This window comes from Rutidosis leptorrhynchoides, unplaced genomic scaffold (assembly GCF_046630445.1).
Source record: "Rutidosis leptorrhynchoides isolate AG116_Rl617_1_P2 unplaced genomic scaffold, CSIRO_AGI_Rlap_v1 contig567, whole genome shotgun sequence".
Lineage (NCBI taxonomy): Eukaryota > Viridiplantae > Streptophyta > Magnoliopsida > Asterales > Asteraceae > Rutidosis > Rutidosis leptorrhynchoides.
The window spans coordinates 1-25,010 of NW_027266790.1; the positions used below are offsets into that span (position 1 = coordinate 1).

Genomic DNA, 25,010 nt, shown 5'->3' on the forward strand with positions numbered 1-25,010 from the left:
GTAACAACACAAGCGCAGAAAGAAATAAAAGTTAGTGCAAACTTGAGAAAAGAACATTGGGAGGTCTTTGATACAACGATGAAAAAGTAAGAAACTACAACAAATGTACACCAGCATATTCCATTGACCCACCAAAACCTAGTTCAGTGGTTGGATTCTTCTTCTTTCCTGTGTCCGGCACATATACCTTCATGCCGTGAAGCGAATGGTGGCTTCACTCCACTCTCTCTCCAACTACGCAAAAGCTGCAATATGTGATCTGGGTCACAAAAAACAGCAGCAACAATGATTCTGATGTCCAGCTTAAAATACCAAAAAGGAACCCAAAAGAGCAAGAAAATAACAGAAAGGGCAGCGCGGGAGTACATGGAAATTTAGGGCATCAGTCTCACTGCTTGCTCCATCAGTTCACTCGTGTACCCAATCCATCAATCAGACCCTCCAGTTCAAGATAGATTCCCATGTCATTCACTGTCAGGTGGTCTTCTACTTCTATGTTGTCTGCGTCATCGCCAGCAACCACGTCTTCCCTGAGGAGTTTCTCGGACATCTCATGGAATACTGAAGACAAATCAGAGGGACCCAGCTCTGGCCATCTGATCGGGCGTCTGACCCAGCGAAACTCTGAAATCTTCAACATCCATTGAAGGCCACGGGTTGGGCATCTGAATGATGTTAAAATCCTCCGGCATGACCCTATTTGGCCAATGCTCCATCTGTGCCAAATCATCACTGATTCTCAGGCAATCAACGTTTGGGCTTTGAATCATGTGATCCATTGCTTCATTCAAGCATTTGGTGGCTTCAGCATCGGGACCAAGCAATTTGCTTTTCTTGCTGGATTCACAAGTCTCTAAATCTCTTTTCTGCCTCTTCTTCTGGATTAAATGCTGGACAAAGTTGGGGCTTTTGGCTGCTTTTGTGAGGAAGAGGAATATCTGCTGGTTCCTGCACTCGGCATGGCGAACCCGCTCGGTGACGTGCTCAATCTCATGCTGAAAGTTCTCCCGCTCTTCTCTTAGTTTAAGGATCCTGGTCTTCAACGCTTCCTGGTCCTTCTTAAGCGTTTTGAGCTCCACTTCATTTTCAGCTTTCTGGTAATCAGAGGTGACAGTACTACTCGATGTTTCTCTATGCTCGTTGGATCTGCGTCTCCTCTTTATATTCTTCAGCAAGTGCTTCTTCCCTTTGTGAAAACCTCGGTTCGCAAACTCCCATCGATCTGGATCGATCTTCCTAAAACCCTGCGACATATTTTGAATTATGATGCATAAAGAATAGAAGATAGGAAGAATCTACGTCTATGAGTTCATATTGAACCAAAGGCTAAAGAGTAGAAATAAGCAGAATGAAGGCCAAGAAAGTTTCAATGGAAGATGTGCACAAGGGGTATTAATAGGCCAATATAGAAAGAACACGGCTTACAATGCACGTCAAGGAGAGATCCTTTACAATGATCCAAATACCAGTACAAAGAGTGTGTGGAAAATTTAAGAGTAAAGGCAAACGACTCAAAATCAATCCGGACACTACTACATATAATATGAACACAACAGCGCAGAATTATGCTTCTGGCCTTGCCTAAAAAGAAGAAAGGTATCCGAAGGCTTTAAAGAACACTGGATAGAAACAAAGCAATGGCCAAAGGAAACTTATCCTCGGCTAGAAAGTGCAAAATGGACAATTGAAACAGTAAAATGCAAAATACTAACCGCTATAAAGGAACTGCTGTAGTGCATTTCTGAATCCAGTAAGAAGATAATCTTTAATGGGTGTTCTGATATCACGGTTGGTAGTTTCTGCAAACTACCGTCTAAAGCATCATCACTTGAATATGATGACAGACCGAGGGCCTAGTAGGGGCCATCGTCCACCGGCCACTTGATGCAAATTTTTGTGAACATGTGCCGCGTGATTCATGAAATTTCATATAGAATCTGTGTATCTCGCCCACCGTTTCAGGTTTCTTGGTTTCTTTTCCCTTATACTAGGGTAAAGCACAAATAGTAACCGACAAAATGGGTTAAATTGAGTCTCAATACCTGAGCAAACGTTTTGAGTGGAGTCCCTCGGAGCCTAGCCTATTGCCCCGGGGACTACCCGCTGGCTGCTGTAAGAAGACCACACTCTCGACGACATCCAAGAAAAGAACCGAAGAGTTAAACCAAAACACACACACACACACACACACACACACACACACACACACACATACATACTTTATACACATCAATACAATAGATAACGACCGCAACAAATGATATAGGTTTGCTCTTATCCAAACATGAAGAAGTACCCACGTAAGTGTTGAGCTGCCTGATGAAGCTGGAGAAGTTGGAGTGCTTGAAGTATCGAGGCAGGACCTGCTTGGAGAACTCCTGCTCGTCCCACACCACGAAGCTGTCCCGCCTCAAACCCCACGACACCACCGGGTCTGTCCCCGGGTCCGACACCATCTCATACGTCTTCCTCAGGAACGGCGTTGGCCCCGCCTCTCCCAGCCCCTCCATCGGCTTCTCCACATCGTTCGCTACTGCCTGCCACGAGCATGACGGCAATAAAATGGTCGCATCCCTGGGATCAGCAATGGTCGGGACCTCCTCCTCTTCCACTTCCTCTTTGATCTTCGCCGCCTTCACGGCCAGAGCTGAACAGGGTTCGGGCCGGGTCAGGCACGAATGCAAGCACGACCGAGCTCCAATTTTGCCATCGCCAATGGCTACTTCTGGCAAGTGACCCGAATGGGAAAGCGACCCAGAGCATACTAGCTCGCCTGCACGGGGCTTTGATTGTGACCGAGGAGACTCGGTTCGGGTTAGGTTCAAGTACAAGGGCGACTGGGACCCTATCTCGCCATGGTCGCCACCGTCAAGAAAAGCAACGGACGCGATTTCTTCCCGTGATTTTGCGAAAGGTTTTTGCCTTTTCCAGCTCAAGACTTGATTCTTGGAAGAGGGTTTTGGAAAACGACACGCAACAGCCATTGGTACGGCCGGCGGAATGATCGCCGGCGCCGCCGTGAGACGCCGTCGTTTACTTGAGCTCGAGTTCAAGCTTTTTTCTTCTTCTTTTTTTCCCCTCAGAAGCTCGAGTTCAGGTTCAAAGGTGGAGATAGCATGAGAAATTTTCAAGCGAGTGAATATACATGGTAGGGTTTCGAGAGAGAGAGAGAGAGAGGGAGCTTGAATTGAGAAGTGGAGTGCGCAAGTAACAACGGCGATGGCAGGTGGCCTTACAGGGGAAACGTCGAGGAGCCGCCATGCTTTTGTCTTTTGCGTCTTAGAAATGTTTTCCTTGTGGTTGTTGAAGGATTAATATCTTGAAAATTCTCAAATTAATATATATAAAATAAAAAAAATTAAATTAATATATTTATAATAAATTTATCTTTAATTAATATACTTATGATAAATTTATCATTTATTATTGAATTACTAAATTTGATAATACGTGACAAATTATTAGTGTACCAATTTAAGATTTTACTCTTCGGATGTCACAGTTGTGATTTTTGTGGCATTAATCTAATTTATTTAATGGTATATTTGTCACAAATGTATCATTTTGAGTTTTTTTGTAGTCAAATAAAATTAATTTTGAATAAATTTATTACAAGTATATTAGTTTTTAAATTTTTTTGTGGTCATTTGGGATATATTTATTACATGTGTACCCGGATAAATTTGTCACATGTATATCGATTTACAGTTTTTTAGGATATTAACTATATTGTGATTCTATCTTTAAGCTTTTTTATATTAAAATATTCATGTCGGCATGGTTTAATAATAATCAATTATATTTTATAAGTTTTTTAAATAAAAAAGTCACGTGAGCATACTTAATCACGTCCAGTTGCTGTATAAGATTATGCGGACAAAGAATATAACAGCAGCCATATTTGTTCCACCAACAAGAATAAGTGACTTCCTTTTAAGTATTTTAAAAGTGAGGTCATTAAAGTCTCCTAAAAAAAGCATGTGATTATGTTTATAGATTTTTGACCATTTATAAACTAACAGTCTAGTATTATAACTACTCTTATCAAATCAAATGACGTATGGCATAAATAGCGTAAAAGCATTCAAAATTTATCTTAAGTTATTTCATGATATCATTGATGCTTAACAATTAGAAATTGTGACATTTTATGTCAGTTTCAATATTTTGTTTTTCAACTCAATGGGACAAGTTAGCTTAGGTTGACTTGGATGAGTGAGTATAGATTATGCACAAATCGCGCCATCATAGGATAGAGGTCATTCATATCTAGTTCTCAATATATCCTTTCATTAGATTATAATGAGACTATTTATATTTTGTCTAGTATATATTCATATGTAAGTTTAAACTTTCCGATTTAAAGTCAAGTTTTGTCCTCGCTTATGGGAATATTCGCATTACTAGTCCATGAAATTTTATTTAACATTATGTTTATGTAGCCTCGTCTACCTATTAGACCAATTTCTTTCTTTTTTTAAGGTTTTTTTTCTTAATTGTTGAAAGTGTTAATCCTTTTCCCCACTAGCAAACGAAAACAGTGAGGATGTAGTTACCGAAGGTCTCGAGAAAAGCTGAGAGTATAAAAGTAAAGACAAGAAGGGGGAAAGGAGCAGTTAGAATTTGTTTCTTTTCCCAACGCTTTGGGAGAAGGGAGATGGACAGGGGGCAATGGTACGCGTTTTGATTCTTTAATTATCACTTAATGTATGTTATAGAAGCGTGGACCAATCATCATTTACTTTCGTTGCCAGCTCAATCATCTTGCTTCCCTGGACATGACAACCAAAATGTGTGTTTGTCGCCACCTCCATTTTCGGGCGCTCTTACGTGCGGACGCGTGCGGAGGCTAATGACTCGACTAAATATTAGGCTTAATTTGGACTTTCTCATGTCCATCAATTTACGACTTAATGATTCGAGTTTTTAACTTACAAGTCAATTTTAAATAGGAGTCACAACTAATTGATTTAAGGTGGGTCGATTACAAATCCAAATGAAATATGGAGGGAAATATTTCACTCTATGCAACTAGAAAAACTAAGAACGTGGACTTGTAATGCCTTTTCGACACCTCACCTTGTTTAAAGCCTAAGGTTTAATTTCTTCTTTTTTTGTTTGTTTTGATTTTCAAGATTTTTCCTTGCATTTTTGGAGACAATTAACCAAAAATTATTTTTTTGACATTTTCTGAATTTTATAGAAAATATAAAGTTCTTTTATTTTTTTATTTTCTGGATAAACATAAATATGAAAAAGATAAAAATATTAGTGACCCGGGCTGATCAGACCCGCGACTCAAACTGCCGGATTCCATGTCCAAGATAAACCTGAATCTGAATCTGTACAGCACCCAATTCGTATCCGGCCCGGCCGACCGCGGGTCGCGCCTCCGAATGGTCGGAGAAGAGTTCCCTCACTTGATTTTTCTATTATTCTTTTCTCTCTTCCTCTGGTCTTTTTTTTTATATTTTTTATATTCTCTCTCTCACGTTGTCAGACTAGATGAGAAGGGAGAGACCCCTTTTGACCTCTTCCACTTTGGTCTTTTTACTCCTTATGACCTTTCTTCAATTTTTCATTTTTATGTCTCTCTCGTTTTCTCTCTCTCTTGTCTTGTCCTTTCTCTTCTCTGCACACGCCAGACTAGGAAAAGAGATAGGATCCCTTACCCACCCAGCCCGCCTATTGTCTCCTTTCTTTTTTATCTTTTCTTTTGATTTTTTGTTTCCCTTTCTCTCTCCGGTCTCTTCTTCTTCACGCTGCCCCGAGACCGATCCTCAGCATCCCATGAACCCAGAACGAAAAGAAATAATAACTGTGAAGGATCGCCCGATCCTCAACGACCACCAACGGCTACTGGAACGCTTTTGTGAACGATCATTCGAAAGTAGGGTAAAATAAGGGAGAATAAAATAGAAAATAAAACTTAGTAAAGGCAAATAATATCAATATTTAGGTGATGTGAACAATATTTTTGTTAGGGCCAAATTGGTCCCCGACTTTTTTTATGAAATTTTATCTTTAAAATTTAGGCAAAATTTATGTGTCAACAGTATTTAGAATAAAAAAAGGGCATCACAAACTTCATGTTACACTTATGACAGTTATTTTAAACTTTTTCTGCATTAACGTGGCACGATGCAAGTGCTACATTAAAAAATTTAAAAGAAAAATAAAACCCAAAGTTACTGTTAATCAATTGTCTTCGAAACCCATATTTTCAGCCCAACGACCTCAAATCGCTCAAGACTCTCAATTCTCAAGCCTCCCTAGGTTACAAGCCCTTAGGTCAAGCTTCAAGCTCAAGTGACCACAATGGCTAGATTTGGCTTTGAAGCTTGCCGCAACTAAATCATCGTCAAGGGACTCGCCCCTCCTAAAACACTTGCCTAGATATGAAATTCCAGATCTGCAAGCAAGCGGTGATCACGGGTGATTAAGCAAGGGCTCACCAATGTCCTTAGAGGTCTAGGCAACTTTGGGCATTGATGGACAAGGGACATAGGCGTTTTGGCTAGGCAATCGTGAGCTTGAAGACAATGAACAATAACTTTGAAGATGATGAACAATAACTTCACGATAAACAGTAACTTTGATTTTTTTTCTTTTTTAATCTTTTTTTTTTATAATGCCACTCGCCACTTGTCCTTGAAGAAAAATTAAAAATGTCACATCAAATTTTTAACAACAATTTTTACCAAAATCCTAATAGAGTATAAATATGTCACTCAACTATAAATTTATGATTTTTTGTGACACAATTTTTTTTTGGGTAAATGTGTCATGATAGACATTGCTTACAAAAATTAAGGTTTTTGTGACTTTTAACCTTTGGATTACGGTGATTACTTATGCATGTTTAAGATGCATGAGCAAACATAATCATGGCAAATTGGAAATAAGACCAAAGCAAACATGTACTTCATATCTAATCATTAAGGGTGCGTATGGTCACGTTTCTATTCCTCGTAATAATTTCTTTTCAAAAACATTATTTTCTATTTATGTTCTTGGAAATAGTTTATGAGCATTTAAAAGCGTTAAGTAATTGAACAAAATTTCAATTCCCGGAAGAGAAATGCGTTTGGTACAATCTCAAATATTTTTGTAACTTAGAATTTCTTTTAATTTATTAATAATTTTATTACATTGTTCTTTTTCTTTCTTTTCTTTTTTCTTTTTCTTCTCCTTCCTCTAATCAGTTGCCAGCCTTGGCCATGGCCGACCTGCGACTGACCATCGGTGAGGTGCCCCCGAGCCCAGCGACTTCATCGGCCCTCGTCTGGCCGGTCATGGCTCGGCGAGGCTCAACCTCATCCTGGCTAGGTGAGGCGACCTCGCCTAGATCTAGCGAGGTGGACCTCGCTCGACCACCGCGAGGCTCCAAGAGGACTCATTGATGGCCAGCAAGCTCAAGGCGACCTCGTCAGGGGCTAGCAAGGCTTTGGCGAGGTCGCCGAGTCTCATCTGGCTGGTCGCCAGCCTTGATGGGGAAGAAGAGAGAAAGAGAAAGAAATAAAAGAAAAGAAAAGAAAAAACTCGTTTCTTGTTTATTGTTTTTTGAGTTATTCCCGGAAATAAGAAACAATTTTTTTTTCTTGTTTCTATTCCAAATCTATTCTCATGAACAAATTGTTCCTAGAAACAAAAAAATTACCAAATGCGTTTTTGTTTTAATTCTATTCCAGAGAACAAAAAAACATAAACAGGTATTCCTCGAAGCATTACCCAACAAAACCTGAGTGAACGGACTGCAGAGCCCACCTATTTTGAGGCCCAGATTAGAACAAGGCAAAAGGGAAAAAAAAGTGACTAAAATGTTTCTACGGCTGATATATCATAACCTCCCGAAACCAAATTGTGCATACTATAATTGCCAGAGCTTTGATCTTGTATCAGCTTATGATATCCAAAGAAGTCAACTCTTCTGAGTCAGGGTGATTTACCTGGATTATCGTAACATGTGTAATAAGTCCACACATGTTTCAAGCAATTCACAACCTTTCGCAAGTAAAGAAATTATTGGCGGGAGAGCTAGAATCTCTGGAAACTACATACAACGTTTAAAAAAAAAAGGCTGCCGCAACTTAATAAATTGACTAATGCAAGGCTAACGAATTTGTTCTCCGACAGATCTAAAATTCTCAATGAGGACCTGCAACTTAATAAATTGACCAATGCATGTGGTATGCACTTTGAGGTAGTGATGTCACTGGAATTCTCGGGGACGCCCAGAAGGCCTCATGCTCCTTTTGCCTGTTCTTTTTTACTTTATTGGATGCAGTCATCCAGTTCTCTAGCATTGAGCATCGGTGTGATCTGTACTCTGGCTTGACTCTCTCAAGAGATCTTGAATAGCAACTATTTCCTTTACCATTTAGGTAACATTCATTTAGGTCCCGTGCAAGCACTGAATGGTTTTATCCTTCTTCAGATGTTTTGAGCTGATGCAGTGCAGCTTCTCTTTTGGCAAATAGGATGACTCTCTAGATGCTAATTTCTCGTATACTAAGATGGGGCGATTCTTACCCGACCACGGCATGCATCTAACCGAGATTCCCTCTCCGTCTTGTTTCTGATATGATGGTGCAACAATCTCAAATCGCTAGGACTTCAATTTTTTAAATGCCATACTTTGCCAAAGATTTTGATATATGTTCCCTGAGGCATTTACTCGGAGGCTGCTCTTTTTTTTCTTTGGTGGCATCGGAAAGGAGGCTGCTCCAAGGCTTAGGGTTATCAGAAATTCTTTTTGGTCAAATCGAAGCTTTCCCTTCATTGTGCATCTTTGAGGTTTTATGTTGGGAACTTGGGATACATGTGAGAGATGATAAATTGATTTTCTAAATTTGCTGTTGATAGTATCAAGTATTAACTTGTCCAAAAGATTTTACTGATACATTTGTGCTCTTCTGATCAGTTGCAATCTTAAGAGTGGTGCAGAACCCTAACAGATATTCTGTTAATTGCTAGTGAGGCCCGTATGTGCGTATTGTAATTATCCTCCTCTATCGACTTACATGATAATGTAAGCTTACGATGGAAGATACTCTGGGTGTTTATGGAGCTAGAGAGGGCAAAAGCTCTCTTCAAAATTCTTCCGTTCCGCAATTCTCTGTTATATGCATATACGTGCACACCTATGCTTGCATTTTCTTTTGTTTTATTGTGATCGTCTTTTGTATCTGTAAGTTACCTTAATTGCTGCTAATGTACATGTTCCGTCATGCGTGACTAGAATATTCCGTGCTCCATTAAGGTATCGGCTTTCGGTTGGCGCTCAACTTCGGATCCCGTCCAACGCATTCTCTTCAGAGCTGGTCGCTGCCTCCTCCACCCATGGCGGCAGTGGGACGCAATAGTGGACCATCCTGTTGATCCCGAGAAGCAAACTGCTTCCGTCAAAGCAGATAATCCACCCCTGAAGATGCAAATATGCTCAAGGCGACGAGACTAGACAGTGAAACTCAGCGTCTGCAATCTCAGTTGCTTTCACTTTTCTGGAGTTCCCTGAAAATATTTTCGCGGAGCGCTTCAGAGAACACATGGCAAAAGACATTGGGAAAGGGACAATTGAAAATCTTTCTTTTTCCAATGAAGTTGCCAACCTTTTGTGAGAAGGAAGATGGACCGCGCAACCGTACCAGGATTTAATTCCTTAATTATCATTTATTGCCTTGTTATCTACACGTACGCCTTGCGCAGAGTCTCATTTTCTTCTTTGCCATCTCAATCATCTGACTTCGCTTGCATTCTTGTGACATGACAGCCAAAGCGTTTTTATTTATTTATTAACATTTAGGCTCTGTTTTTTTTTTTTTTTAACCGTTTGTTCAAAGGAAATAGTTTCTTGATTAACGGGAAAAAATTTCAGCATTTGACTCGTGTAGAAAAATCAGTCAATGGAGAAAGGGCATGTACTTTCATTGATGCTCTCTTCTCGGGCGATTCCGGCACTGTTTCTGCGATCCGTCAGGTGCTGATTCCGCGCAAGTTGACTGACGGTTGGGGCCATTTTTTCGTGGCAAGAGGCGCAATTTGCAGCTCTTTAAACCCCTCCGCCTTGTAGCCTGGTATGTATCTTTTCCGTGGGCTTCTTGGTGTGCGATGGGTTAGGGTTCCTTGAGTTCTGTTGATTGTTCTTGCTGTCATGGAGTCCGAATTAGTTTGGGAACTTTCAAGTGATGAAGGGCCGAGCAAGCGAACCTCTTTCCCTCTTGATATTGGTAGACCCGCAGTGGTTGACAATCATGTGAATGCTCAAGGTTGAATGGCCTCGATTCCTTTAGGTGGCGTCGCAAGGCCTCGACATCCTTCTGGATTTGCGAGAGGCCGCAATAGCAGTAGGGGTAGATCCAGATCAAAGCAACCCTAGCCTAGGGGTGCTTCGATTAAGCTTGCTCCTCGCTTGTGGGCTGCTATCGCAAGTAGTGCGAATAGGGGATACGATCTGGAATTCACTCCTCTGCACTTTGACAGCAATGAACCTGTTATTCAGATGGATGAAATGGATTTGGAAGCTGTAGACCCCAAGTTATTTGATTGTCTCGTGGGTTACTTCATAGGAAAGAAGCTACATTTTAAAGTTGTTAATGATGTTTTGAGAAAAGCATGGGGTCCGGCATTGCTGGAAGTTATGTCGAACAGCCGCAGGCTGTTCTTATTGCGAATTGCGAATAGGGATTTCAGGAGGAAGATCTTGGAAGGAAGTACGGTTACTGTCGCAAGGATCCCTTTAATCCTTCAGCAATGGAAACCAAGAATCGAGTTGAACAAAGATTCTCTCCAATCTGTTCCGATTTGGGTGAGATTGAAAAACTTACCCTTCTCCTTCTGGTCTGCTCATTCCATTGGAAAGGTGGCGAGTGCTCTTGGGAAACCTCTCTATGTAGATGAGAAAACTGAGCAGATGGCGATGCTAACTTTTGCCCGGGTGTATGTGGAAATAACAGTTCAGCAGCCCATCTACGAGACCATTCAGTTGGTAACCATGGGGAAATCGGTTGTAGTGGATGTCGAATATAAATGGAAGCCAATGGCCTGTTTAAAGTGCGGAATCTTCGGTCATAAATGTAAAGTTTCTGATAAGGAATCGGTTCCAATCCAATTGGATGATGGTACCAAGGATGCTGAACCCGCGCACGTGAATGAAGCGGGGTCGCATTTGGCAAAAGGTAAGGAGGTGGCTTTTCCATCTACTTCTAGTAGGGAAATTTCTACTGTTGCTGCTGAGGATCCTCAGCCTGGTAACAGGTCCACCCATGTTGGAGAGTCCAGTTCGCCAGCAGGAAACTCACTCAATGCTCGGGAACAGTTGTCGTTCCATCCTGCTAAATGTTCCACCCTTGCTGAATCTGAATCTGCTTCGGGAGATATGGAATGGAAACAGGTTAAGCGAAGAATTAAGAGGCAGAAGAAGAAGGCGGCCAAACAGGCTGCTACAGCTGCAACTACTATTGTTTCTTTGGACTTATTCCTTCCTACTGATGAGGGCCAAGTCCTGAAACGGAAGGACATTGATTTGGAGGAGCCTTGCGAGAATTCTGAGCCTGTCCGTGAAAGATCGAACTTGCCTGCCCCGATCGCCCCTTCAGCTGATGTTCCTCTGGCCTTGTCAGAAAGCTCTGATGAGATCTCTAACTCGAGTATCCATGACGATGCCAATGAGGATGAGGTGCAATCGGTCGGGAAACCTGTGCTGAAAGGAAAACCTCCTATACTTCAGGACCAGCTACTGCGTCTTTGTCTTGAACCTCCTCCTTCTGTGGTTCCTACGCCTGCCGCAGGAAAGAGGACCTTTAGGAAGAGGCAATTCTGATCCTTGCTCTGGTTTTTTTTATGAGTATCGATTTTTGGAATATCAGAGGCATGCTCAATCCTCTTAGGCGGGCTAAAGTCAGGCAGTTTGCCGTTGTAAATAAGCTGTGTTTTAATGGTCTTTTTGAAACTAAAGTGCCTGATGATTTTTTTGATTCAGTCTCTTCCACCCTTATTAGGGGTTGGAATTGGATTTCTAACTATGAGTTTTCACCCCGGGGGAGGATCTAGGTTGGATGGAACCCAGATTTGGTTTCTTATTCATCTATCTCTATCAGTGATCAAGCTGTGCATGTTTCTCTTAAGTTTAATATTTCTAGTCTGAATTGCTGTGTCTTGGCTGTATATGGGGAACACGCATTCCCTCGCCGTCGGCCTTTGTGGGAGGATCTCATTCATTACAGTAACATCTTTCAAAATTCTCCTTGGTTGGTTGCCGGTGATTTTAACGCAATAAAAGAGCCTTCTGATCGTATGGGTGGTTCTACCAACTGGATTTCCTACTTTGATGAGTTTGCTCAGTGCTTAGCTCAGGCTGAGCTGATGGATCTTAGGTACGTTGGATGCCGTTTTACCTGGTCTATCTCAGCAGGTGATGTGAGGAAGATGAGGAAAATAGACCGTGTCCTTGTAAATGGAGAATGGAATCTCCAATTCTCCTACTTTGAGGCATCGTTTCTTAATCCGGGGATATCGGATCTTCACCTATGATAGTCAAGATTACACAGCCGGCTCATAAGGGGAAGCCCTTTAAACTTTTTGATTTCTACACTCTCCACCCAGATTTCAAGGCCATTGTTCAGCAGGTTTGGACCAGTCCGGTGATAGGCATACCGATGTTCCAATTAGTCTCGAAGCTGAATATGTTGAAAGCTCGACTAAGGTCTCTTAACCGTGAGGCCTTCTTCGATATTTCAGTCAGAGTTGCTGAGGCTAGAGAGGCTCTGAGGATCACCCAACTAGACCTCCAATCTGACCTAACAAGCTCTGTTCTTATTCAAGCGGAAAGAGATCAGCGCCGAGTCTTCGTTGAGCTTAGGAACCAAGAAGAATCCTTCTTTAGTCAAAAGTCTAGAATCAAATCGTTAAAGGAAGGCGATAAAAATACCAAATTTTTTCATCAATCGGTGAAGAGAATGCAGTTATCTAATCGCATCCTCTACGTTAAAGATCCTACGGGTTCTATTATTACTGATCTGGTTTTGGTTCCTCAAGTGTTCATTAGGTTTTTCTCAGATCTCCTATCTCCGGAGCAGGGATTGGTCAAGCCGTCCCTGGATGAGGTGAATCAGTTTGTCCGCCAGCCTCTATCCCAGGATCAAATATGCTCCCTGTGTGTGCCGGTTACGGATTCAGAAATTAAGAACACTCTCTTTTCGCTGGCTAAGGGTAAAGCTCCCGGGCCGGATGGTTTTTCGGTGGAATTCTATAAATACAGTTGGGATATTGTTGGCCCTTCAGTGCTGCAATCGGTACATGATTTCTTCATAAATGGCCGGCTTCTAAAAGAGGTAAACGCCACCATCTTAGCTCTCATTTCTAAAGTGCCTAATGCTAGTGCGGTTGTTGATTTTAGACCTATAGCATGTTGCAACACTATTTATAAGGTGATCACGAAAATTTTAGCTAATCGAATAGCAGCAGTTCTTGGTGATTTGATTAGCCGGTCCCAAAATGCGTTTGTAAAGGGAAGAAGAATTAGAGACGATATCCTTTTGGCCCAGGAATTATTTGCAGGGTTTCATCTTCAACCGTATTTGCCGAAATGTGCCATTAAAGTCGACTTCCACAAGGCTTGTGATACCGTTGATTGGGAGTTTCTTGAGCTTGCTCTGGAAGCTTTCTGGTTTCCTCACCATTTCATTTATCTAATTATGGCCTGTGTTCAGACACCTAGATATTCTATATCTATCAATGGTGATCTTCATGGCTTTTTCCCGGGGGGGAGGGGTCTTAGGCAAGGGGATCCGATGTTACTATTGGAGATGTAAGCCGGTCCATCTCTCTTATTTGTTTTTTGCCGATGATGTTTTTCTTTATTGTCAAGCTGATTGGCATTCAGTTGTTATATTGAAAGAGGGCTCGATATTTTCTCCTCTTGGAGTGGTTTAGTTCCCAATAAGAACAAAAATGAGATTTTCATGGCTAGTGGTGATACGTCCATTAGGAACAAAATCTTATGGGCGTTTGGCTTTCAGGAGGGGAAGCTCCCGGTTCGCTACTTAGGTGTTCCGATTATCTCTTCCAGATTAACCAGGGTAGACTGCGTTGCTTTGACTGAGCGGATTACCGCTAGAATCCAATCTTGGACACATCGTTTTCTATCTTTTGCAGGTAGGCTACAGCTCATAAAATCGGTTCTCCACTCTATCCAAGCATTTTGGACGAGTGTATTCACTCTTCCCTTTTCGGTTTTGGCCGATATCGATAGGATAATGAGGCAATTCTTATGGAAAGGTGCATCCTTAGGTCGAGCCGGTGCAAAAGTTGCATGGGACGAAGTATGTCTACTGAAAGCTGAAGGGGGTCTTGGTATTCGGAATCTCAGGGATAGTAATAGAGCCTCCATGGTAAAATTCATCTGGATCCTATTCTCGAACAAAGAATCCTTGTGGTGCCGTTGGGTGCATTCAATTTTCCTAAAGAAAAGGAATTTCTGGATCTCCTCTTAGCCTAGGACTTGTTCCTGGTCGTGGAAGAAAATTCTTCAACTTAGACCCTATTTTCGTTCATCCTTCAAGTGGGTGATAGGCAATGGTTTCTTTGTCTCTCTTTGGCATGATTCTTGGCTTCCTTGTGGCCCTTTAGATGGATTTGGTCCTCTTTCATTCAGGGAAGGCGTACACCTCCCTGATTGTGCAAGTGTGGCCGACCTGTTTTCCCCGCTGGGAGACACGCTCAGAAATTTCTTAGAGAGATGGGCAATTACTCTTCCATCTTTATCCTCGATGCAGGACATGTTTATTTGGTGTTGCGAGTCATCCGGTTCCTTCTCGGTTGCCTCAGCCTGGGAATCCATCAGAGTTAAAAGAACTCCTATCAAGTGGGCCTCTCTGGTTTGGGACAATGCACTGGCCCCTCGGTATCAATTTATTTTGTGGCTTATATCGAGGAATCGCATTCCTACACAGGTGCTGCTTCTATCTTACGGCAGAATAGATTTCAATGTTTGTGCCTTTTGCAGTGATGTTCCCGACTCTATTGATCATCTATTCTTCGGGTGTTGTATCTTGGCTCCTCTGGCCTATTTTTGAGCCGCCAAGTGTAACATTCCTTGGAGGAATAGATGCTGGAAAGATATGATCGCCTGGGCTATGAAGTTCCTTATGGAAAAGGATTTCTATCACATGATTGTTCGGTTCTCTTTTGGAGCCTTGTGTCATTTGATTTGGAAGAAGAGGAATGCAATTATCTTCCGTGGTGAGTCAGTGGTGATTCTTGCTCTCAAAAATCACCTCCTTAAGGTGGTTAGGGACAAGGCCAATTCCTTCACCAATGTCCAACCTTCTCCGAGAAATGATAGACTTCAAAGGGCATGGGGATTCGATCTAGCGGTCTTCTTTGCTTGCTGATCTTGTAGTTTCCGCCTTTTCCTGTTTCTTTTGGTACTCCGTTCTTAGCCATTGTTGGTAGGGCGGATGTTTGCCGTTGGCCTATATAGTTGTTTTTTCTTATCTTAGTGCCTTTGGGGCTTTCGGTTGTTTCATTTTTTACATCGGTTCCCCTCCACTCTTAGCTCTTTGAGAGTGTAGGTTATGGACTTGATCTTTTGTACTTGTCCTTTCCCTTTCCTTTTATTTAATTACCCTTACCAAAAAAAAATAATAAGTTAATGGAAATAGTTTCCTGATTTAATGAAAAAATTATGCATAAATTAGGAAAATGGTGCGACCAAAAAAAGGAAATTTAGAAAATTCTTTTAAAAAAAATCGAAAATCATTATAAAATAATGACTAGATATCGATGTTTGAATCAGAAATTCAGTGCTTGGACACCGGAATCCTAACACTCATTCTTAGATACTCGTGGCTTGGGCTCGTGGCTTGGGCTCATGGCTTGGGCCTGTGACCCTAGTCCACCCGCCTAGGACTTGGTCCCTAACCTCCAGACCAGGGTCACCTGTGCCCTTGCCTAGGTCTAGGTTGGGCCCAAGAACCTGGTGTCAGTGCTTGGGTCTCCAACGCTCATGCCTAGGTCCATTGAAGTTAGGCTTGAGGCCCCACTGTTGTGCTTGTTGCCTCGATACTAGAGCCAGATCCATAAAGACTGAGGGTAGGACCTCAATACCTGTGCTTGGGTCCCTAGTTCCCGTGCACAAATTCCCTCGTACTTGAAGGTAGGTCCATTGAGGCTGAGGTCCAAGACCCTAGTGTCGATGCCCCGGTCCATCGAGGCTACCCTTGAGACCTTGGTGCCCATGACCAAGTCCCTGGTGCCCGTGCTCAAGTCCATTGAGGTCGAGCTTGGGACTTGGTGGCCCAGTGCAAGTCCACAAAGGCAGGGCTCAGTACCCTAATGCCTATGCTTGGATCCCCCATGCCTAAGCCTAAGTCCAACAAGATCGAGGCCCTAGACCCCGATGTCTGCGTCCATCAAGGCTAGGCCTGGGACCCGATGCCCGTGCTTGGGTCTTCAGCGCTTGAACCTGTGTCTATTGAGACCAAGCTTGGGACCCCGGTACCCCTACCTAGGTCTAGCTTGGATGGAGCTGAGCTCGGTCATTGAGGACCCACGCTTGGTCATCAGGCACCCAGGAATAGGCAACGGCATCTTGAGGGCAGCCTTGATGGATCAGGACTTGAGTGTTGAGGACTTGAGCTCGAGTATTGACAACCCGGGTCATCGAGTTCCTCGCTTGGTCCTTGTGGAACTGAGCTCAGGTATTGGGGATTCGAGCACAAGCACCAGTGCGTCAAGAAGTTGTGCATGGGCATCAAGTTCTCGATTCGGCTTATATGGATGTGAAATTGGTACTTGCACTCTTGCTCGGGACCAAGTGGCCTTACATGGGTCCCTGGTGCTTGGGTTGGGATTCATCAAGGTTGGACTCAGGATCCTGGTTCCTCGGTTATCCATGCGCAAGTCACAAGCACCCCAATAGTATATATGTATTTAGGAAACTCAAATCAGATTTTCTTGTCCAAAATTCGTTTTAAAGATTTTTGTCAAACATCGGAAAAAGTTGCCATTTCCTTGGAAAATAATTTTCCGAAACAGAAATATAACATTTTTCATGAATCAATAAGGCCTAATTATCTAACCAAAAAAAAAAGAAACACAGAGCCTAAGTACATTTAGAGTACCTCGATGTCTTATGGTCATGTCTATTTGAAATGGATTAATATCATAAAAATTCTGTAGACTGATATATTTGCATCATATTTACTTCTAATTAATTGTTATGTCACAAAAAATTCGAAATAGGTACAACATTTGCCTCAAATTAATTTTTATGTTAAAAAAATCCCAAATTTGTGTGCCTTGACCACATTTATCCCAAATATATTTTCACGTCACAAAAAATTATACACCAGAACGCTAGTGTCAAATCTACCCTTCCGTAAATTGGGAAATTTGTTAAAATCTGCTAACTTTGCTCTCGATCTCAATTCATTTTCTTCATTTCTGGTTTCTTCAAGTCTGCGTGTGACGTGATTGGACGAAGATTCGCAAAAGACAGACACGTGACATGGGTCGACAAGAAAATTTCTGAATGTTGACTTAGACCACATATATCTGAGGGTAAAGAAAAGCACGTCGGCAAGTTTATCTTCGCTATAAGGAGACGCAATCAAAGCTATTCAAAAGAGTTTTAACGTAACCCCCTAACTAAAACTACGGCAAAACTAATTTCAAATCATGTCGTGCGGCCTAAATATATTTCCTTTGTTTCACAGCGTCCGTGTTCAAATTCAGAGGACTGACGCATACTTTATCAAAAAAATTGTAACTTTTCATAGTCTTTTCAGTATTTAGATAATATCATGTGTGTCATATTTATTTTTACATATATGCTAACGCATACTAGAAGTGAGATAACTTCGATTAGACCTATGACCTACTTCAGTAAAGAGCACCTGACAATTTGGAACTCTTTCATTTTACCCTTCCGCAGTATAAATTGACTCTATGGGTCGGTTGTGTCAACTTTATGGTTGATTAGTTCCCGTCCTATTTGATATTATTCATAGGGAGAATTGTTTGTTTCGACACCCCCTTCAAGACGATGATTTGCGTGAAGGGGGATCCTGTCCATTGTCAACTGCTCAGTAGCGCAGCAGTAGCTGCAAAAGAAACTAGCTGAGGAGACTACGATAAAGAAATCCACATCGGTGATTACGGCTAGAGATGCTGGACATTTTTTGTTTTGTTCACAGGCAGCATAACTCAATCAGACTCGTTCGTTTGCAGAGGCGCCTCTACTTGACATTCTCACAAGGTTACCCCAGACGACATTTTGCTTGTGCTATCCGCTGCACGGGTATGCGGTGATGAAAGTCACGGATTGCTGGCACATTGTATAGAAATTTTTTGTGAGATCTGATCTCGAAACTGTAACTTTAGAGAAAGGCTTGCCTCATGCTATCTTTGACGAAGGAGCGCTATACCACTCTGGATGATGCATATGCACTTCACTATGCCTGAGCATACTGTGATCCGGAGACCATGACCGGAACTTCTTGATCTCGGAATTGCCGATGTGAATAGTAGAAATGCAAGAGGCTTCACAGTTTTGCACGTCGCTGCGATGAGGAAAGAGCCAAAGATTATATTGGCTCTCCTCACGAAGGACGCACAGCCTTCTCATCTCACTCTGGATGTTAGAAAAGCTCCACCTATGTAAGAGGCACACAAAAGCTGCAGACTGCTTGGAGTCTGTCGAGCAAGGAAAGCCTTCGCCGAAAGATAAAAATTACAGTCAAGATACTGGAACAAGCCGAACGAAGAGAACCTTAACTTGGAGAAGCATCCTTTGCTCTTGCTACGGCAGGCGATGATCTACGAATGAGATTGTTGTATCCTGAAAAACAGAGGTAAGATACTTGGATTCTATTTGTTCCTCCTCGACTTCAGTGGTCCTTTTTTAAGATGCAGATTGAGAAGCCGAGTTTCTTTTCCTCGCAATACCATCGGTTATTAATAAAAGTGCATGTACCTATGAAGAACCTGCATATAAATAGCCTCCTTGGATTAATTGCTATCTCCCAAGAAGTTATTTGTTTACATAAATGCTCTTTGCAAGCTCCAGCATATTATTTGTTTAGCGCTCTTAGCGTTCCTTATGGAGTCATAGGTGGAAGGTGCATTGGCATTGATCTCAGATGTTCATATCGACAGAGCTGAGGTGCTTTGGAACTCATTTGCCACTTTCTTCATGCTATCAATGGCCATCATCTTACAAATTTGTGCAGAGTGTGTGTGCGAACAAGAGAGAGAGTGACTTCTAAGATGAGCTGTCTTGAAGCATATCTTATGCAAACGGTCCCTTGTTATATAACCACTAGTCTGGTTGAGGCTCCATTTCTTCCTTTGCAACTTGAAACTTTCTCAATGAAAAAATTTCCAGTGTCTAGCATGAAAATGATCACATTGATTATATCAGGATGACAACAAAGATCTTGCGAGTTATCCCTTTTTTATGGTTTCATTTAGGTGTTTGCTGAGTTCAATGTTACCGGCTTAGCCTTTTTAGTTGGGTTCCTAGGTTAACCTACGTTATTTTCCTTGTTATATATCCACTTGAGTTTTGTGGCAAATGGATCAATCGGTAGTAGAGGCATCTACTAACTTATGTCAGTGCCTCCACCTTTTGCAAGATAAATTTTTCAGATGAACTGGTGATTCATTTCTCATTTGAAGAACGATCTATGTGATGCTGCTAGCCTCAAAACTAAGAAGCCATATCCCATCTCTGATTTAACCAAGTTAAATAGGATTTGGGAAATAACTTTCTTTCTTTGCCAAAGGAAATGATGCAACTCAAGCAACTGATACGTTGATGCTTGAGGAAAGCTGATTCTTGTGTTAAAAGAAACGGACAAATTGGGTGATTTCCAATCAAGATGCCCAAAGTTCTTATGCTACTAGTTGTGACATTCACGCATACTTTACAAAAAAAAATTGTTCTTGTTTTTTACTCACTTACCTGTTTCGGTATTGTTCATCGCCCATCTTTCCTCCTGCAACTGATATTACTAAGAGGCGTTTGCTGTTACACAGGTGCAAAGCCTGCTGTTACACAGGTGCAAAGCCAATAGACAAAAAAAACAAAAAAAGAAAAATATCACAAAATATCTCAAATTATTTTTACCTCAAATTTTTCTTTACATCATAAAAAAAAAATCCAACATGATATTATTAATGGATTCCAAAGGAATTTGGAAAGTCTGGGGATCAAATAAGGAAATCGAGACCGCCCAATATTTTCTCACATAAGAAGGATCCATTGGTCTCAGCGGACCTTAAAAGAGCCCTGTGAAAGTCACGTAAAAATTCCCTGGGCACGGGTCGGTGCCTCACCCCCGCCATTGGCGGGAACACAAGCGAGTAGAGACAACTTTCACGCCTCGAAAAATATAGTGATTAGGTTAATTACCCGTAAGACTGAATTTGAACATGTCCTTAAATAATTTAATGAAGGTAAAGGCGGGAGAACCATGTTGGAGGTGAGAGATCCCGTACTTACCTCTCCATCCTTTCGGTTGATTGGTTAAAAATAGATTGGAAATTTGAGGGCTGCTGGGTGATGAAGGTAGACACCAAATAGGGGTGAAGAGACGCAGATAAATCCGCTGGAAATGTCTGATGTTGACTCAGGTCTTCTTGCTTGGATTAAGACAGTACGTTAGGGAGTGACCCCTCTTTCCGAAGGTTCATGGAAGCTTTGTGCATTCGTCTTGTCGGGCCCATTTATCTGTGTCTTTTTCGGCTCTCTCTGGTGAGATCTTGTCTGAATCTAGTACGAACCCACAATATCTGCGAGCGATTTGTGTGCTCAAAGGGTGTCCCGAATGGAGACGAAAGTCTCTTGAGGCAGGCTTTAACAGGAGGACACCTGGCCTAGCTTGGGTGGTCATTGGTACGAGCCACGTCTTCTAGTAATTGATTTAGTCAAAGATGCAATGAATGTGGTGGATAAGCTCTCTCTTCGGAGGACACCTGGCCTAACGTGGGTCGTCGAAAGGTCTGTCTCATTGGATGGAGAATCGGCCAGAGCCCATAGAGCCAGATGGCAGTCTGTTTGTCTAGCGTATAGAGCAAATCTAGGTCGAAAAATCATCGGCCAGAGCCAGACAGCAGTCTGTCGCAAGGTGCAATAATTCAAAGTGGGAGTTAGGATGCCAAACGTCCGATCTCGTACGACCCCACAATCCAAATGGGCTTTCATAATTTTTTCCCTGTTGTCTTGAATTCTTTCATGCCAAGCTTTTTTGCAATATCTTCAAAAAGTCTCCTTTCCTATTGCTTAGCTGTAATCTTGTAGGCACGTAGCCTGGCTTTACAGGTCCTTGTTGCATCTTATCTCCGACAGGATAATAATCGAATTCGACGTATCTTGTACAGTATTTGGAAACTTGGTTTTGCTACAATTTTCATCGTAATTTGCCTGGAATTTCAAATCATTATTTAATGATAGAAAATCTCTGGACCGATAGGAAATCTTAGATGACAAATGCCCTTCTTTCGGTTTTTCATAAATTGATTCAGCGCGTACATTGAAAAATCCTTGATCATTTCAACTTTTGAGTTTTATTGGGAATTTTTTTTTTTGGAACAAAGTTTTATTGGGAAATTACTATCCTCCTTTATAGTATCTTAACGTATACTTCTTATTGATTGAAAGAAATTTCTAATTTTATTTCAAGCAATTTAAATTTTTAAGAATCACAATCTTAATTAGCAAAAAAAACTTTACATAATTCATCCCTCATCATATCGTAACATTATTAAACTTTGTATAAGCTTTATCCTATCATGTTTTAACTTTGTTTCGAGGGAGTAGAACTCCAATGCTTAAACGTATGCCCTTCATCTAATTTCCTGTAGTTTCAACCGATTGAATGATTACTACCATTGACTAAAGTAGTGTTCTCACTAAAAAGGTCCAATTCCGGTGTCCCATCAATCAACTTCTTCCTTCTTGACATGGGGATGCTTGCAACAAGAGCCCATGTTGGATATAGAGCATATATAGAGTAATTCTCATTTGAAAACATCGGGGCTAGAGCCAGACAGCAGTCTGCTACGATGTGTAACACACTTTTCTTGCAAAAAGGAAGGGGATTTTGTTTACGTTGACTACTTGATTAATCTCTAATTGAAGCTTTTGCTTTATCTTCTTATGTGCTAAATGTGAGACCAGCTCCAAAATTTTTAACTTTGAGCATTTGTCACTTCATGATAACATAAAATATAGTAAATATTTGGGAACCAAGAGACTCCTCACTTGCATGTAGTTCACTGCCATTAGCAATGTCTTTTCTCGTAGGGCACAAATAACGTGCCTCTTCAATGCATGAAAGTGAGGATTATGTTTGCCTAATATGTGTAGGGATACACATACATCATGTGCACTCTTGCTCTCCCCATAGGAAGAATCTAGGATTAGTACCATAAAAAAAAAATCCTAAATCGCTTCAAAAAATTCAAACTGATATATCTGTAATAAATTGATATGGATTTTCATGTGAACTTATCATATCAGTTGAGTTAATGCCACGTGTTATCTAATTTGACAATTTTTTACTAAAATTTGACATAAGTTCATGGAATATATATATGTCACGAACGTATCAGTTTATGGAGAATTATAAATCAGTTTGGAGTAATATCGACTTGGGATCTTTTATGATATTCATTCAAAGAATTTATTAAGAACGGAAAGGGATGGTTGAGAAATTAGCTTTGAAATGTCTAACGTGAACATGAGATGGCCTTAAGAGAGACGTTAAGGGAGTGATTACCTTTTGGGAACATAATGGGGTTGGAGCTTTCATTTGTCTTGGTCCGTCATTCGTGGGTGTCCGCTTTATCTCATCACATCTTTGTCCGAATTTGGTAGGAGTCACATCTGTTATGTACAGAAAAGATGCACCAAATATGGATAATAATATCTATTGGGGCGGACTTTACGACGACACCTGGCCTGATTTCTGTGGTCAAAGTTCGAATGTGTGCATTTTTCTTCCTCTTCTCAATAATGAGGGAGGAACTTTGAAATTGATCCCACTTTTGTCGCAGATTCTTCAAAATATTCGGTATATAGCCCTTGGAATTGGACGTATTCTCAAAAAGAGTCTTGAAAATAGGCTTCATTATAAATGAATAACCCTCAGCATACGCCGGCAAGCATGTGCATGACATGTGACACTTCCCAAGGTCATGATCAGCGGACATTTTCATAAAGAGGCTTTTTTTTTTATTTATCTATTTTTATTGTCTCTCTTTCTTTCTTCATCTTCCCCACTACAACATCTTCTTCATTCTGCTTCACCCCCGTTGTTGACTTCAACACCTTTATCAGCCTCCCCAGTATCGAGCTCTTGCGCTTCATTCCCACGGGTAGACTGTTGTCGGTCTTAGTGACGAACGGGAAGTTTGTTAGGACTTGGAGGTATCATGACAAAATGAATGCTGAGTGAAGTCTTGAGTACTAGCGTGCTCAAGAAGAATTGGGCAGCAATACGTAAGGCAATTATCAACAGGAAGTTTGGATAGACTCAGAGAATTGTTTATAAAAGTAGCTCGTTATATCGACCGAGGAAAAAAAGATTTTTTTTTCACATGTTTACACAATTTGGATTAGGAGACCTAGAGATTCCTTTGATTTAATTTGTGTGTTAAAATGAATAAATAGCTAATTTCGGGGCCTAGAATCTCGAATTGAAGATATGGAGAAAAATCAATTTTATTGTTACCTATGTTATTCGATCAATTAGAAGAAGAGATTATTGACGCATATAACTTACTTTATTTAGGGAAACCTCCTCATTACCTAGAAAATTTGATTATATGGACGATCGGATTTCACAGTAATTATGTTCATAAATTCCAACTACTAATTGATTTTCTTAGAGATTCTCTAACGATTGACTTGGAGGTTGATGACTAGGGATGAACGGTTTCAAGTTCTGTGAAGGTTTCACTTGGAACCTGAAATCTACCCATTGGGACATATTCCTCATTTTTTTGGAACTTGGAACCTACCATGCTTAATTTAGAATCTGAAACTTATTTTGTCATAGGCTCCAAAGTCGGTTCCAGTTCACCCAGGTTTCACATCTATTATTAATTAAACGATTGTAGCGAATTATCACTTTTAATAATCATCATTTGTTACTACAATTCACTGACTATAACTTATATTTAGACACACGAAAAAATTAAAATATCAACAAAATAAAAGTTTCCGTCATAAAATAGAAACTCAAATTAATGGTTCTAGATTATACACTTATCATCCAATGACATGAAATACCGTAGAATCACGCGAAGACATAAACCAAGAAAAACATAAAAATTTGTTCCAAACTCTAGGTTATAGGTTCTAGGTTCCATGTTTCACAAATCTAGAACTTAGAACTTACTCGTCGAAACGGATTCCTCAATTTTTGAAACTTGGAACCCACCCTGTATATCTTAAAACCTAGAACTGGACAAGTTATTATCGGTTTGGTTCTTAAGTTCTAGGTTCTATTATGAAATTATGCTCACCCCTATTGAAAACTATATAAGAAGATTAATACACTTTTAATATAATATATAAAACTAAGAAAGTTATGGTTACCGATATAGTCACATTCTCTCTGTGTTGTGAGCATGATCTATAGTGATATACTCTTTTGAGAGTTGTCATTACTCATTTCAATTTGTAATTTGAAGAGTGTACAAGTATGTAGGTAGAAATTGTTTATTGATAGTGGGATCTATCTATTTTGAATAGAAGCAACACGTGTTTCGTATTAACTACCCACTAAATTATCAGTGGACCTTGGCCTATTGATTGCTATTAGTTTGGGAGAATGGATGTAGGCTTGGCATAAACCAAACCACCATAAAAGTCTGATTGCATTGTGTTCTATTTCTTTACTTATTTGATCATTTATCTAATGGAAGTATCTTGCATCTTATATCATCTACTATTCCTGCATCTATCAACCTAGATTGAGTAATTCCATGAAAATTTGTTA

At 40.8% G+C, this 25,010-nt stretch overlaps 2 protein-coding genes across 2 annotated transcripts; one reads left to right on the forward strand and one right to left on the reverse strand.

Moving 5' to 3' along the window:
• Positions 1–572: 572 nt before the first annotated feature.
• LOC139884548 (heat stress transcription factor A-2-like) lies at positions 573–2,984 on the reverse strand. The gene is made up of 2 exons (XM_071868562.1): positions 2,301–2,984; positions 573–1,244 (listed from the first exon to the last, which is right to left on the reverse strand). The coding sequence occupies exons 1-2, from the start codon at positions 2,982–2,984 to the stop codon at positions 573–575; spliced, it is 1,356 nt and encodes a 451-aa protein (XP_071724663.1).
• A 7,169-nt stretch (positions 2,985–10,153) lies between these two features.
• LOC139884549 (uncharacterized) lies at positions 10,154–12,531 on the forward strand. Its single transcript, XM_071868563.1, has 4 exons — positions 10,154–10,255; positions 10,379–11,811; positions 11,868–11,955; positions 12,052–12,531. Exons 1-4 carry the CDS (start codon positions 10,154–10,156, stop codon positions 12,529–12,531), a joined length of 2,103 nt encoding a protein of 700 aa, XP_071724664.1.
• Positions 12,532–25,010: the final 12,479 nt, after the last annotated feature.